This window comes from Dipteris shenzhenensis, chromosome 11 (genome assembly GCF_047967505.1).
Source record: "Dipteris shenzhenensis isolate YYH24624 ecotype China chromosome 11, Dip_SZ_1.0, whole genome shotgun sequence".
In the NCBI taxonomy this organism is placed as follows: Eukaryota; Viridiplantae; Streptophyta; class Polypodiopsida; order Gleicheniales; family Dipteridaceae; genus Dipteris; species Dipteris shenzhenensis.
In genome coordinates, this window is record NC_141606.1 from 50,641,628 (window position 1) to 50,655,899 (window position 14,272).

At 45.1% G+C, this 14,272-nt stretch overlaps 1 protein-coding gene across 1 annotated transcript; it reads right to left on the bottom strand.

Annotated features, from left to right (window-relative positions):
• Positions 1–2,013: 2,013 nt before the first annotated feature.
• LOC147897135 (Acyl-CoA N-acyltransferases (NAT) superfamily protein) lies at positions 2,014–13,845 on the bottom strand. The gene is made up of 6 exons (XM_087381790.1): positions 13,690–13,845; positions 13,474–13,564; positions 3,073–3,205; positions 2,779–2,848; positions 2,524–2,584; positions 2,014–2,315 (listed from the first exon to the last, which is right to left on the bottom strand). The coding sequence occupies exons 1-6, from the start codon at positions 13,765–13,767 to the stop codon at positions 2,224–2,226; spliced, it is 525 nt and encodes a 174-aa protein (XP_087237916.1). The 5' UTR covers positions 13,768–13,845; the 3' UTR covers positions 2,014–2,223.
• Between the last annotated feature and the right edge of the window lie 427 nt (positions 13,846–14,272).

Below are 14,272 nucleotides of genomic sequence, written 5' to 3' on the forward strand. Positions count from 1 at the left end.
TTACTAAGAACTTAAATCGCTCGATGTAGTATTAAAAGTGCAACAAGACGTGTTTATAAATTATGAAATTAACTGAACCAGTCTTGAGCTTCATAAAAAGGTAAGGAAAATTTGTAAAAAACTAAAATAAATGAAGGGTGGAAACAGGATAGAAAAAATACATCTTTACTTAAATTAGGAGAGGAGGAAAGTTAAGTGAGAGAACTAGGAAAAATGAAAGGTGGAAGTGAAATATTAGGATTAATAAGAGAGAAAAATTTGTGACAAAGATGGAGACATGGGGGGTTTGACCTAGAATCATAACTAAATATGACAAGGCTAGGATTAGGTTTATGGTTTAAATTAAAATGTAAAAAAAGGATGTATGGTGAGGGAATTTGAGTGGACTAATATATTTATTTAAAAATTGGATGATACAAGAAAGGAATGCGGTAAATGAGAGGAAAAAGCAAGAAAAGAGGAGGACAAAATGTCAATAGTAAAAAAATAAAGGAGGATGTGGGGATTTTATATCTATAAAAACATATAGAGAAGGAAATTTAGATATAGAGAGATCTATGGAGAGGGGGGGGGGGATTTTTTTGAGAGATCTATAGAGGGAGGAAAAACTTAGGGTTAAAGCATTTATATAGAAAGAAAATTTAAAATTTTATAAAGGACCATCCATATATTATGAAAAGAAATAAAGCGAGAAGGGAGGGAGGGCACGAGGCGCAAGGGGGTCGAATTATCCAAAAATAAGATTACATGAAATGAATAAAAGGGCAAGTAATATAAGGATATAGGAGTGTAAGAGAATAATTAGAATATATATATAGAGAGAGAGAGGGGAGGGGGGATTGTTTTAGTAAGTATGCCTGAAGAAATGACTGAACCTAAGAATCCATGGTTCAAGAGACAAGTGTAGGGAGAGAAGGCGACGTTGACCGTTGCTGACAATGTGGTGGCGCCCAAGGACCGCGACACAGTGAATTCACAAATTTCGAGGAGCAAAAAAGAATCACCAGAGTGTTGAGTTTTGACGAGCACGTGGCAATGAGCAGAGGTTATAGGTAGTGAAGCACAGAACGTGGGAGCGGGAGCGAGAAAAGAATGCTGACGAAGAGTGCAGAGCGAGAAGTTAGCATCTAGTACAACGGGCAGAAGCAAAGGTCTAGAGAGGTAGGTAGTACAAGGAGGCGAGGGACATATAAATAACCGGAGTGTGAGTAGTCGAGGTCAGTGAACCTTTAGGGGATCGGGCAATGGAAACAAAAGGACACACAATGCAAAAGTCGAGCTAGCGCACATATGGAGTTGAAATTCAAACAAATAAGTGCAAAAAAATAAGAAAATTTTAGAACTTAAAAAGAAAAATTAATTAAAGAGTAAAATTTTGGTGAGGTAATATTAGCATAATAAAATTTTTTGTGAGATAATAGTAAGAGGTGAAAGTAAATAAAGGAAACAATAATAATAAATAGGGAGGAAGTCTTACATTAGAACTAGGGAAAAAGTGAGGATAAATTAGGTTAGGGAGAGAAGTGAAAAAAAGATATATACTTTAAGAAAAATAGGAAGAATTAGGAAATAATTAGGGAAATTAGGAAATAATGAAAAAAATACAAGAAGTTTAGAAAGAAATAAGGGAGAGTAAAAAAAATTAGGAGAAAATTATTTAAAAATATGAAAATTTAGGGGGAATATAAGGAGCTAGAGTAGGGAAAAGAGAGGGGATAAGTTGGGAAAGGGAGAGGCTTTAGGGGAAATTAGGTTAAAGAGGAGAAAGAAGGGTATCGAGAGAGTGGGGGAAATTTTTGAGAGAGGGAGAGGGGAAATTAGGTGAAAGAGGAGAAAGAAGGGTATCGAGAGAGTGGGGGTGAAATTTTTAAGAGAGGGAGAGGGGAAAGGTAGTTTTAAAAAGGGTTTTTAGAGGATTATAAAGGAAATAAAAGTAACTTGCAAGGACAAAAGAGAAAATGAGAATTGTGTGTGTGTGTGTGTGCGCGTGTGCATGCGTTGTGGTAGAGCAGGTTCTCTCGTAGGCTCTCCTCTATGAAAATGCTTTTCTTCAATTTACATTTATTTAACGTCAACCTTATGACATATTAGAAAATAGAATCTCTCCTAGCAAGATTTTAGTAATGGGGCACTCAAGAATTGAAGATGGCTAATATGATACTAGTCAAATTAATCCTGTTACTAAGTCCATTCAATTTGTACAGCACAGCCAGCAAATACTGACTAGTCATACTCCAGCTCTTCAGGAGTCACTGGCTTCTTCAAAGGTATGATAGATTTTTTATCAACATCTCTTGGTAACGCTTTCCTCATGTCTGCCAGAACATAAAAGAGTTATAACCAGAAAGCCGTACATATACAGACACATCATTGAACACATCTCACAATGTACAGACGCATCAAAGACACTAAGGCTAGTTAGCCAGATTCAGCTCTGCTCAAGTGATACACCGGCAGATCTAAAGTAATCCAATCAATCTTTTAAAAAAGCACTTTGAAACTACAAGCTGTGTCTAAACTTACCTAGGCCATCTTCTTCACCTGAATAGTATCTCAAGACCCGTCTATATATTACATAACCTAGCTGCAATCATGTAGTCACAAAAAAGAAGTACAATTCATCAATCCAAAAAAAGAGATGCATCCTTGTTGAAAGAAATCTAGATCTCAAATACTATATTGTCTAGCCCAAGAAATATTTACATTGTTAAATACCTAGTTGTGGATCATTACAGGCCCAAAGAGGTAGCACCTTGACAAATTCTAGAATTTACGAACCTTTTCATACATCTTTATGGCTGGAGCATTGGAGGCTCTTACGAACAAGTCAACAAAGAATGCATTATACCTGCAATTGAAGGTTCGACCAATTGGTCATGATTATTTTCGTGCACAGCAAGAAAATTGTGCAAGCACATCAAGCTTGATGTACACCAAATTTCTTCAACTTCATAGCAACAAAGTCCAAGAAGTAGTTTCTTCAGAAGAAGGGTTCAAACTTAAACCGTCAAACTTAAACCATCCAGCTAATACAAGATTGATCATCCCATGTGTGAAAGAAGAATGTCCTACGTCTTTTCACTTATATTTTCCAGCAGATTCATCAGCTTCTTAGCAAGTTGCTGCCTCCGGTACTCAGGTGCTACTGTTACTGCTGTAACATGGCCATGCCACGATTCTCCTTGTCCTTCGACCTTCCCCATAACTAAAGAAAACATCAATAAAACAGTTAAAATATCAAGCTTGGAACAGTGTCATAGGCATTCACATTTACAATTATTGAGAATTTGTCAAATGTGTTAAACACACAACTTTCTCCCTTGTTCCCCAATGGTGTTCATAGTTCTTCCTCCCCTTACAGTAGACATCAAATGGACACGTCAGTGTTTCCGTGCAGATGCAGTTACTTGGTCGTGTTAGTGGCAAACCACCCACGAGCAAGGTGTCCAGCTTGGTGGTAATCCTGAATCCTCTGGAAATGTTCCATGAAAACCTCAAGAAGCAAATCCTGCCATCACACTATATCCTCAAGACCAATTCATAGGTATCATGCAGGATAGGAACATGACTGTCAGTCACTATAGCACTCGAATTGCCATCAAAATTTGCGATAAAGGGAAAGTTGGTGTTAGTTGGAGGTTAATTTTTTAAAAATGCGAGGGGATGTTGCGGCTTTGCAAGAGCTAAAATGGAGCACTTTAAAGAGACCTACATAAGTCTACCTCCCACTTTTGTACGAAACCACACACCTATACCCAGCTTTTATCCTAACTGACCTCTTCCATTCAACTGCCTCCATCCACCTCTAGCACAATTCACAGCACACACAGCTGCGAGACCATTGTTCCCATCCACAACCTTCTTTACCTCCCTATTGTGCTGTGATTTGGGGTTTCCATTTTCTTGGGGTGTAAACTCCCTTTCAGATTTTCTGGCATTAAGAAGGCTAGATCATGGACAGGTGTACTCTCTGTACAGTGTCGAAGGCCTTCAAAAATTCTACAAAGCAAGAGTAGACTTTCTAAGATTGTGACTCTGCCGATTCTCTATCACGAAACGGTAAAAATTTGGGTTTATGTGGAAAGGTTGTGCTGAAACCTTAACTGACCTACTTTCTCTGCTAGAGCCTCAATGTGTGCCACTAGTATAGCCCAAAGGCCTTCGCCATAACATGGCAAGTCACATTAGTCCTTCCCTTACTTGAGGCCATGGTTCCCTTGTCCTCTGTCTCAATGTCCACAGTTGAGGTTCTTTATTTGCATTCCTTAAACTCTCTTTACTCAAGAGCAGGTTCATTACTGACATGCTTCTTCATTGACCTGCAGTCTAGATCAAGCAAAATGGAAATCATACTACCAAAATCCTGTGAGAAGTGCAGTGAACCGAATGCTGTACACTGAGATGAGAAGAATGGGCGAGAGGGGCCCTATGTATCAATCCACCCCCTGCCCTAGATAACCGATTGGAGGGAAGGGATCTGGCCGACCAGCCAAGGCGGGTCCACCAACCTGCTGGTCGGAGGGTTGGGGGCCTGGCTGACCCCCCCAACCAAGGCACCACCTAGGTGCCATGTAGGCGGCCTGGTGGCGGCCATAGAAGGGATCTGGGGGGGTAAAACAGCCCCATACCCCCCAGCATCATCTGCGGCAGACCTGGCAGCGTCCTGGCCTGGTATGGGCATAGGTGCAGGTGAGAACAGCCCCGCACCCCTCCGTACTCCCCTCCAAATAGTTGTGGACTGAGCAGCCCCCATAGCACTCCCCCTCTACCTCTCCTAGGCAGGCAAACCCACAAGCACCAAGGCCCTCGCTCTATGATACAGGAGATGTCACCTCTAACAACCCCTCTCAGCTCTTGGATCATGGATCACCCTGAGGGAGCTGGAATGGTCTCCAAGCAGTTGTTGTGCCAAGGGCTTGATGAAGAGGTCCGCCTTCTTGTCCTCCGTCTTGCAGTAGGTAAGCTGGATCACATCAACGAGCACCTTCTCCCGGACATCATGGTACTGGATCCCAATATGCTTGGTCCGTGTGTGAAACCAATGATTGTCACTGTGAATGACGGTTGGGGACGTCTGTGAAAACCCAATCTCCCCAAGTAAACGGTAGAGCCAAACGGCCTCACAAATAGCGGAACAAGCAGCACGGTGTTCAACATCGGTCGGAGATAAGACTACAATGGGTTGCCTTTTACCGCTCCAGGTGATAGCTGCTGAGCTGAGGGTAAAGCAACAACTAGTGGTCGAACAACGAGTGTCTGACTCTCCTCCCCATTCTAAATCACTCCAACCAAGTAGCTGGATCCTGGGCTGCTGCCCTGACTGATAGAATAACCCTCGATTGCGAGAACCGTGAAGGTACCGGAGGATCCTCATACAAGCATCCCAGTGAGTCTCCTTAGGTGTCTGCATGAATGAACACAATAATCAAACCCAGTAGCACAAATCCAATCGGGTACTAAGGAGCCAGATCAATGATCAGTGAGACACCACGACACTCTCTCATGTGAAAAGCTTCGAGAAGCTCCTGAGTATACCGCTTCTGTGACACAAAGTAGCCTTCTTGGCCCTACCAGATATCCAATCCCAAGAAGGAGTGCAAGAGCCCAAGATCCGTCATCTCAAAGGCCTGAGAAAGGGCAGCCTTTGTCTCAAATATATGGGCTACGTGACCACCTGTAATGAACAAGTCATCCACATACAAAATGATAAGAGAAGGCCGTCCTGTCAGAAATGTACAATTTTGGATCAGCTCAAGACCTCCAAAAGCGTTTCTGTACAAAAAACTCATCTATCTTTTGGTTCCAGGATTGGAGAGCTTGCTTGAGCCAATGCAAAGCTTTCTTCAACCGGTAAACCATCCCTGTGACTTGGTAAAGCCCGGCAATTGTTCTACATAGATATCTTCCTTCATATCACCATTGAGAAAGGCAGATTTGACATCCATCTGGTAAATCGGCCATTGGTCATGAGCAGCAACCACTAACATTGTCCGAAGAGTGGCCATGACAGTAGGAGCAAAGGTGTCATCATAATCGATCCCTGGTCGCTATGAGTATCCTTTGGCCACAAGACGAGCTTTATGTTTATCCGCAGTTCACAAAGGTCTACGTGGACCAACTCCAGAGAAACAGAGGCCCGCGATAAGGCCTGCTTCGAAAACGCGTCCCGGTGTGCTTCCCTCGAATACAAGAACGGCACTAACCATGCTTACTACCCACATCAGGTAGACCAAGGACCATCTGTTCCCGGCCAGCTCGACGTAGTGCTTCGACATTTAGGTGACCAAAATGGAAATGCCACAGGTCACCTTGAAGGGAGGACGTGATCGAGCAAAGCGTGGATAGGGTACAAATCCCATGATTCACCGTACCAATCTGAACTATCTAGCCAGTAGCTTATCCCTGACCTTCACAAAGTGTTCATCAAACATGACAATGGCACCAAGTCGGCAAGTCTCATAAACAAACAGCAGATGAAAACCAAGGGAGGAAACAAACAATACCCTGGAAGAGTGAATCCCTCCTTTGCCGTCGGGGATAATGTCGAGACTGCCTTCACCACGAACTTTGATGACAGAAATGTCGCCAATATAAACATCTCCCCCCAAAATCATAAAATCCTTCAGTTCAACTGGAGATGGGCTCATGTTATGGGATGCCCCACTGTCGACGATCCAGGTCTTGGAATCTATAGCTTGAAGGGCCACCACCCCCTCTCCAACAAAGGAAGCCAGAGAATCAATATTCTCAATTGGAACAAAGGCAGGAGTAATGGTTACAAAAGAGGTCCGGTGTCCTTGATTCTTTCCTTGCTACCAAGCTGCCAAAGCGTCCGAGCCACCCCCATGGGAGAAACTTTGAAACCTCTCCTTCTGATCTAGCACCATCGGTACCAATTCTTCCCAAGTCAATGTGTTCATCCTGCCACTAGTGATCAATGACGAATAGAAGGCAGAATACTGAGAAGTCAACTGAGAGAGCAATGTAATGGCCATATCTTCATAGGAAATCTCCTTCCCCGCCTGAAGAATCTAATGTTGAAGTTCTTGAAGCTTATTGATATGCTCCCACATTGATGAAGACTTCGCAGGATCCAACACCTGCATCTGAACTTCGAGAGAAGCCCTCTTCATGGGAGAAACCCCGTTATATAAGGATGCCAGATACTTTTGGCTACCATCATATGCTTTACATGATTTATAATTTGAGTACAGTTCAGAAAAACGTACCCTTGTGTTCACTCTATCCCAGAGCTGAGCCAATTCTTGGCTTCCTTCTAATCTAGGATTCCTAAATTCTCTGCAAGGGGGTCTGGCCGTTTCACACCCACCAGAATGAATTTTGCTTAGTCATGGGACAGCAATACGGACTCCATCATGGCACGCCAAACACCATAGTTGTTCCCATCCAGTTGACAATCTACAGGGAACGTGGGTAATACCAGAATCGTCACCTTATTCTCTAACAAAGAAGCCCTTTGGACAGGAGTGGAATGAACGGAGAAGTCGGGGGGAAGGGTAAGAGAAGGGGTATGAAGGAAAAAAGGAGGGGAGAGCAAAAGAAAGGCAGAGAGGCTTGGAAAAAACTCTTCCTTTCCTCGATCTAGCCTTCACACACACCACCTCTCAGACGTGAAAACACCCTTCAAAGTAGACGCCCCTGTACCTTCTTATTCTCCTCTTCAAACAGCTCCAAAATGCCGCCCAAAATCCTTCGTAGCTTGCTGGTTCCAAGCCCTCTCCACAGCACAGGTCTTCTTAGCTCACCATTGGCTCTGATACCATGTGAGACATGCAGCAGAACTGAACAACAATGGGGGCAGAGAGAGAGAGAGAGAGAGAGAGAGGGGGGGAGGGGGGGGAGGGGACCTCAATTGCAATGTGAACCGGTTGCTGCACACTAAGATGAGAAGAATGGGGGAGGGGGAGGGGGAGAGGAAGAGGGGCCCTATATATAGCCCCCCCCCTGCCCTAGATAGCCGACTGGAGGGAGGGGATCTGGCCGACCCAAGGCGGGTCTACTGACCTGCTGGTCAGTGGCCTCACTGACCCCCCAACCGAGGCGCCATGTAGGTGAATGACCAAACAGAGGGTACGCACAGCGGAAGACTTATAGTAATGCCCAGGAGCTCACACAGTGTGGTGTGGGTGTGGAATCACAAACTTCTTCAACTTATGTGCATAAAATAGGTGTGCAGACTCATCAATAGACAATGAACCAGCCAGATATAGAAGACACCAAAACTCATATATTTCCGTCCAAAACTATGGACACAATACAAAAGAGATAGATCCAAAGTCCCGCCAATGGTGTGGTCCTCTAATCTAACCACAAGGTCCTTCTCCTATCTGCCGGCTATCTCTAGACTCGAGTCCACGTGCTCCACCTCGAGTGTCTGTAGACTTTCCGTCCAGAACGATCCTCTCCACCTTGCTGTCTGGAAACCAGCCTAGGTGGGCTGCCACTCAAGCTCAGTCTGCAGCTCCTTCAGGGTCACCTTCATCTTCTGTGTATAGGCCCAAGGCTTGCCTTCTTGCTGCTCCTGTCTGCTGTCAGAGGGCTGCTCCAAAGAATGTGATACGCCTTGCTGCCCTAGAAGACAGCCAAGGTCCAGCCTCTAGGAACTCAGTCTGCAGCTCACCTTCAACTCTCCTTCACCCCCAGTGTGAGGCCCAAGGGAGTGGCTCCTGGCTGCTCCTATCTGCTCCTGCTTTTGCTGAACTGTTGGATGATAAATGAGGGCTGGAGGCCCTCCTTTTATAGGCCCAGGGGCCTGTCATAAAAACCGACCAGCCAGCTTCATACTGGCCGACCAGTCTGCTGCTCGTCCAGCCCTTTAAGGGCTCACAAAACTAGGGCCCTTTGGCCCACACTTCTAGGGCCTTTAGGCCCTCCAATCTAGGCAAGGGCCCAGCCTATATAAGGGCCCTAGCCAGGCCCTTTTGGGCTGCTGCTAGGCTGCCCTTTGCTGCTGCTAGAGACCCTATTGCAGGCTGTACTCCTGCCCATAGCCTCTGCCATCTGCCCTGTATCTTTCTTCATGCAGGCGCCTTCCTGCTGCAGCATCCTTGCCTCCTGCCAGGCCTTCACCAGCCCCACACACCGTACCCTTCAGTACTGCTGCGCCGTCTGTCCTTGCTGGAAATCCCTGCGCAATCAGGCTGCTGCAGGTCCCTGATGTCCACGTGTCTGCCCTGTACATCAGGAGCTCCACGACTTGCCAGGTATCCTTCTTGCTTTGTGTGAGGTGCTGCCCATGTGGCAGTCCCCCTCCCTTTCTCTTCTCTGGGCATCTTCTGCCCTAGGTCTCCCTCCCCCAAGCTCTCCTCATTTGGGGGCTTACAGATGGGGAGGTGACCTTTCCAACAGCCTGGTGGCAGCCATAGAAGGGACCCATGGCAGCCTCTTGGCCTGGTACAGGCATGGGAGCAGATGAGAGCAGCCCCGCACCCCTCCGTACTCCCCTCCAAATAGTTTGTGGACTGAGCAGCCCCCATAGCACTCCCCCTCTACCTCTCCTAGGCAGGCAAACCCACAAGCAAGGCCCTCACTCAACCTCTCATGGGTGGACAGACCCACAACCAAGGCCCTCACTCTATGATACAGGAGATGTCACCTCTAACAAATCCATATCCATATTAAGCGAGTATTTTCACTGTATCCTCATATTCACCTGGTAAACTGGATAGGAGGAGGATTTTGAAAGCATCATCTTCTACTTTGGCACCTAAATCCCTTAGTTGGCTTAAGATTTCCTGCCTCTTAGTTAGATGCAAAATTCGCGATACACCAACTTCTCAGTTCCTGATTGAATACTAGCTTCAAATATTTTATTCTGAATCCAACGCACCTCACCTAGACTATTTATGGAAACAAAAGAAACACCAACACGACAAAGCAAAATACAGGAATACCCGATGTAAAACAAATTCCTTTCCTTGATGAAATCATGAAGAGAAGATGCCATATTAGCTGAGTGAGAAACAAATCTCCTGTAGTAAAAGCATAGAAAAAACTGCATGCACTGTTTTTCTGACCGTTCTGAAAGCACGTTCAGCTTCTCAAGAACCATTGGAACTTCTCCTAAAAGAACACTGTGATCTAAAAAGCTCATCTCTAATATGAAGAAATCATTCTTCCTGGCATTTACACAAAGCTGAGTTTCCTTGACTAGATTGAAACCAATCCTCACATGCTCACAATGTTCCTCCTCAATCTCACTAAACACATGATGTACATGCCTCTCTAGAAGATCAAAACCAACAAAGCAGTTTAAAGTCACACAAGGTTAAAACCTAAAATCCATCACACAAAGCAGGGACTAGCTAAATGGTGTGCCCATCAATGCCATCAGTTTCTAAACATGGTTCTACACACAAACTTATGCTGTCTCTCTCTCTCTCTCTCTCTCTCTCTCTCTCAAACACACATACACATGGGCATTTATATATACAAAGGTCTTTCTAATTGAGGTTCTGTCCGTACTTTAAAAAAGCACTTGTAAACGGACCATCTTTCTATTTAGGGAACTGGCAGATATTCACGACACTTGTGTAGTCCGATAAGCTCACTATTGGCCCTGCAGGCTGCAATGTAGTAGATAGAGATCAAATCGATATCAGCAATTCCAGTGATCCAAGCAATTAGAGAGAATGTTCACCACTTCTCTCATGTAGATTTTGGGATAAAATGCCTCTTTCGGTTCTAGAAGATGTGAAAATAAAGCTTCAAGTTTAGGAGCCCTCTCATCTGGATATACCAAAAGCATAAAAACTACTACCCAAAGAAACATATACCTTGGTAAGACTAGAATAAGTCCAATCATACAAATTTAGAATTTTTGTTGTTCTAAAGATAAAAAATCTACAAAGAAAATAAACGAGAAAATGAAAGAGAAGAAAAAAGAGGTAAACAAAAACTTTTATGAAAAACAAAAGGAAGACATACATAGTAAGCAAAGCAACACTTATGTCGTCATCAGTGCCCAAGCGTAAGTAGCTATACTGGGTTTCTAAAGACCCGCGGAGTCTCTTGGGCAAACTACTACCCAAAGAAACAACTTTATTAACTTGGAAAAGCTAAGGTCGTGGTCTCCTTATGAAAATAGGAGAATTAGTCGCTCTAGGAAGGCAATAGAGGTGCTACACCCTAATTTCATAATAAAGCAAATCAAATGAAAGTATAAATAGCAAATCCAATAGACATTACAAGCCTATAGGTATTCCATGATGCACAAGTATTGGCTTTGGACTCCCTCATGGTAGGAGTGTTGGAAATAGAGGATAGAATCACTCACACCTCACTTCCTATCTAGCTTAAATGCCAAGGAAATCTCTGAAACAGGGGTAAACAACCAGGGAGGAGTATATATTCAATGAATGCCTTACTCAATGAACACATAGAAGGCACTTGCAAGCCAAGCCTTGCAGAGATGGTCCCGTCTCTCAGCAGTCGTCCGAGAGCTTGACATCCCACACTCCCATATGGCGTGTAAGGTGTAGATCATATCCTGCCAAATGGCAACCAAGGTGGCTGCCAGGAGGCAAATGGCGGCCTCCCATCATCAGGCTACAACGGCGACCCAAATGTTCCGAGCAGCTATGTTGGGCACCGTCTCCCATATACTTCTTTTGGTGAAGAAACGGAACATTACAGAGGAGGAGTCATCGTATCTTGTACCTCAATCTGGAAGACCCTCTGTCCCAAGATCCTGTAAGTTGGAACTTCGTGTGATAGAGTCAATGAGAAGGCATGAACCAACTACTTCAGCCATGCTGCATACCCCAAGTGAAGTCCCTCTACATTCTCTACACAATGGCTACGATCCGGAGGGCTCCCTGCCATATCCTCTGTGTGTGGGATCATCTTGAGATCACTATCCATGCACCAGTAGCACCTCCCATCCACGCGCTTCTGCTCCACCCATGGGCCAACGGGCAACCCTCTAGAAGAAATATGTGATCTTTCGTGGCCAACAGCTAGTCCACAAATGCAGCAAAAATCTAGAGATGACCTCTTGGGGCACTTGTTGCTCCATCTAGTGCTGTGCTCTCGAAAGAGCCCAAGCAACCGCCTCCAGCTAGAGACCACAACCTATGCGTGACTTGTATGATGAGAAGGGCACCTTAACACACCTCCCCTTGAGAAGACGAAAACCAATCACCTAGATCCCATTGCACGTCTCAAAGGGCCCAGCCTTGCCACAATCAAAGACGTGTCATGCCACCACGACCCATTTTGACTCGAAATGATCGACGTTGGGTCGATGGTCCAGTCCTTTCCCAAGCAACCCACTACCCTAATCCTATACCACACGAGCAAGTCCATAGTCTCATCCAGCTCTGGGTTTCCCTCTGTCTCTGGCTAAAGAAGGCCTCAGAGCCCCACTCTCTAAAACCTGGAGCGGAAGAGATCTGAGGGCTCCATGCAAAAACTAGATCCTAAGGGGCACCGCGGTCATGGAGAACTGTCCACACCAACATGGGGCATCTGAGGCTCTGTGTAAACCATCCCTCCAGGCTCCGAGATGGTGGAGTCTGACCCTAACATCCAAAGGCTTGCCCCTCTCAGGTGAGAGCGGGCTGGTGGGCTTGCCCACAAAACCTATTGCGCCCAACCAATGTCCGTCCACTGCCCCAGCATGAAGCCCTTCTGAACAGGGGATCAAGCCGAGCTGTCACTGTACAGCTGGTCCGATTGATGGAGGGCCGACGCTGGTCCAACTGGATGCAGGGCCGACTGCCAATGTCTGCTGCATCTTCTGTTTGGTTGCATGAACGCACGTACTGCTTGGTGCTGCTGTCCTGGCCCCCTGTCTAAGCTCTGCACCAAGTCCGACTTTCAATTCCAAAGGCAAGTCGTACTGGACCTGTGATCTAAATCCCAAATTCAATGTATTGTGATTCCACTTTACCAGACTGTGTCAGCAACAATGCAGTAGACTGAGCAGACAGACACATCATGAAACATCAAACGTGAAGGCCTTTCATCATCAATTGCTGTGAGGTGTGAGAGCTGCAGAAACCAATCAAAACTACTGTTCCGAACACTCTCAAAGCTGGATGAGAAGTTCGTAGAAGTTTGGAAAAAAAATTTCGCATTAATTTTTTTAAAAGGATGAAAAAAATATGTTACTCAGAATAAGCCTTCGTAAAGAGTACAATTAACCTCTCCGCAAAGTGCCATGGTATGTAAACACACAAAATCAAGAACTTCAATGCACAAAGGCATCCAACTTCTTCAATACGGCATTGATGCAAGGCAAGTTCATCATTTGACAATCTAAAGCTCTGAGCACTTTAATCCACAAAACATAAGGCAAGGCCCTAAAATGGAAATGCCCGGCAGAAAACCGTGAAACTTCAATTATCTTCAACCTAAAAGTTATTTTTGGGGTCAAATAATATCGAAGAGATGCATAAGACTTCTTTTGCATGCACAGCACAAGTTTAAAAAAGAAACACAACTACTTACTGTAACCCATGACACGATTGCCTGGCCCTTCCGCAACGTGAAAAAAGTCCGGCCATCTTGCCAGGTATGTTAGATAAAAAGACATATTGAACTGCAATCATGGCAGGAGGAAACAGAATAAGCTACGTTTTCCCACGGAACGCAGACGAACCGACTTGGAAAATACAATAAGACTAGATAGCAAAAGCTTAGAAAGGTAGTGGACGAGGGATTTACGGTTTCGGTGAGGTGGTCAAGGTTAACAGAGCTGAATCGCAGCAAATCTTCACAGCAGAAACGCCTGATGGTCGTCATTCTTTCTTTCCACGGTTGAGAATCAAAATTTGAGACAAATAAGGTAAACGGTTCAATTCATTTTTGAAATCCCAACAAAATTTGGGAATTACTGTATTTCTCGTCGCCACGTGTCTGGACAAGAGATCAGCCATGTGGCGAGTCTTTCCCGCATGCACTCCGCCAAGTGTCGACATTGCAAAGGGGGCTGACGTGCCCATCACTTGCGTGCCCCTCATGTTCTCCTGCCCCCATTCCCGGTGGACTCTGAGCCAGAACGCGTCCATGCTTGCTGCATTTGTCGGATGCCTGTCGTTGTCTCCCAGACGAGGTTTCGCCAAATCGTTTTATTGCGAGGATTTCGAGCCATTTGTTTGACTCCCCGATGGCGTTTTGGACGAGGTTTCGGACTCAATACCCGATGGGTGCCTTGTAGTTTATGGTAAGCTATGGCAGCTGTTCATCTTTCTATTTCGAGTTCCACGACGCTTCCGATTCGACCTGCACACAGGGTAAGTACTTACAC

What these genes read in the sequence shown, in the direction of transcription:
- LOC147897135 (XM_087381790.1), bottom strand. Translation starts at nt 13,767, where the DNA reads ATGACGACCATCAGGCGTTTCTGCTGTGAAGATTTGCTGCGATTCAGC. An exon ending in TTGACCACCTCACCGAAACC is followed by an intron (nt 13,565 to 13,689) that starts GTAAATCCCTCG and finishes CCATGATTGCAG; the next exon opens with TTCAATATGTCTTTTTATCT. An exon ending in GAAAATATAAGTGAAAAGAC is followed by an intron (nt 2,849 to 3,072) that starts GTAGGACATTCT and finishes CTTCAATTGCAG; the next exon opens with GTATAATGCATTCTTTGTTG.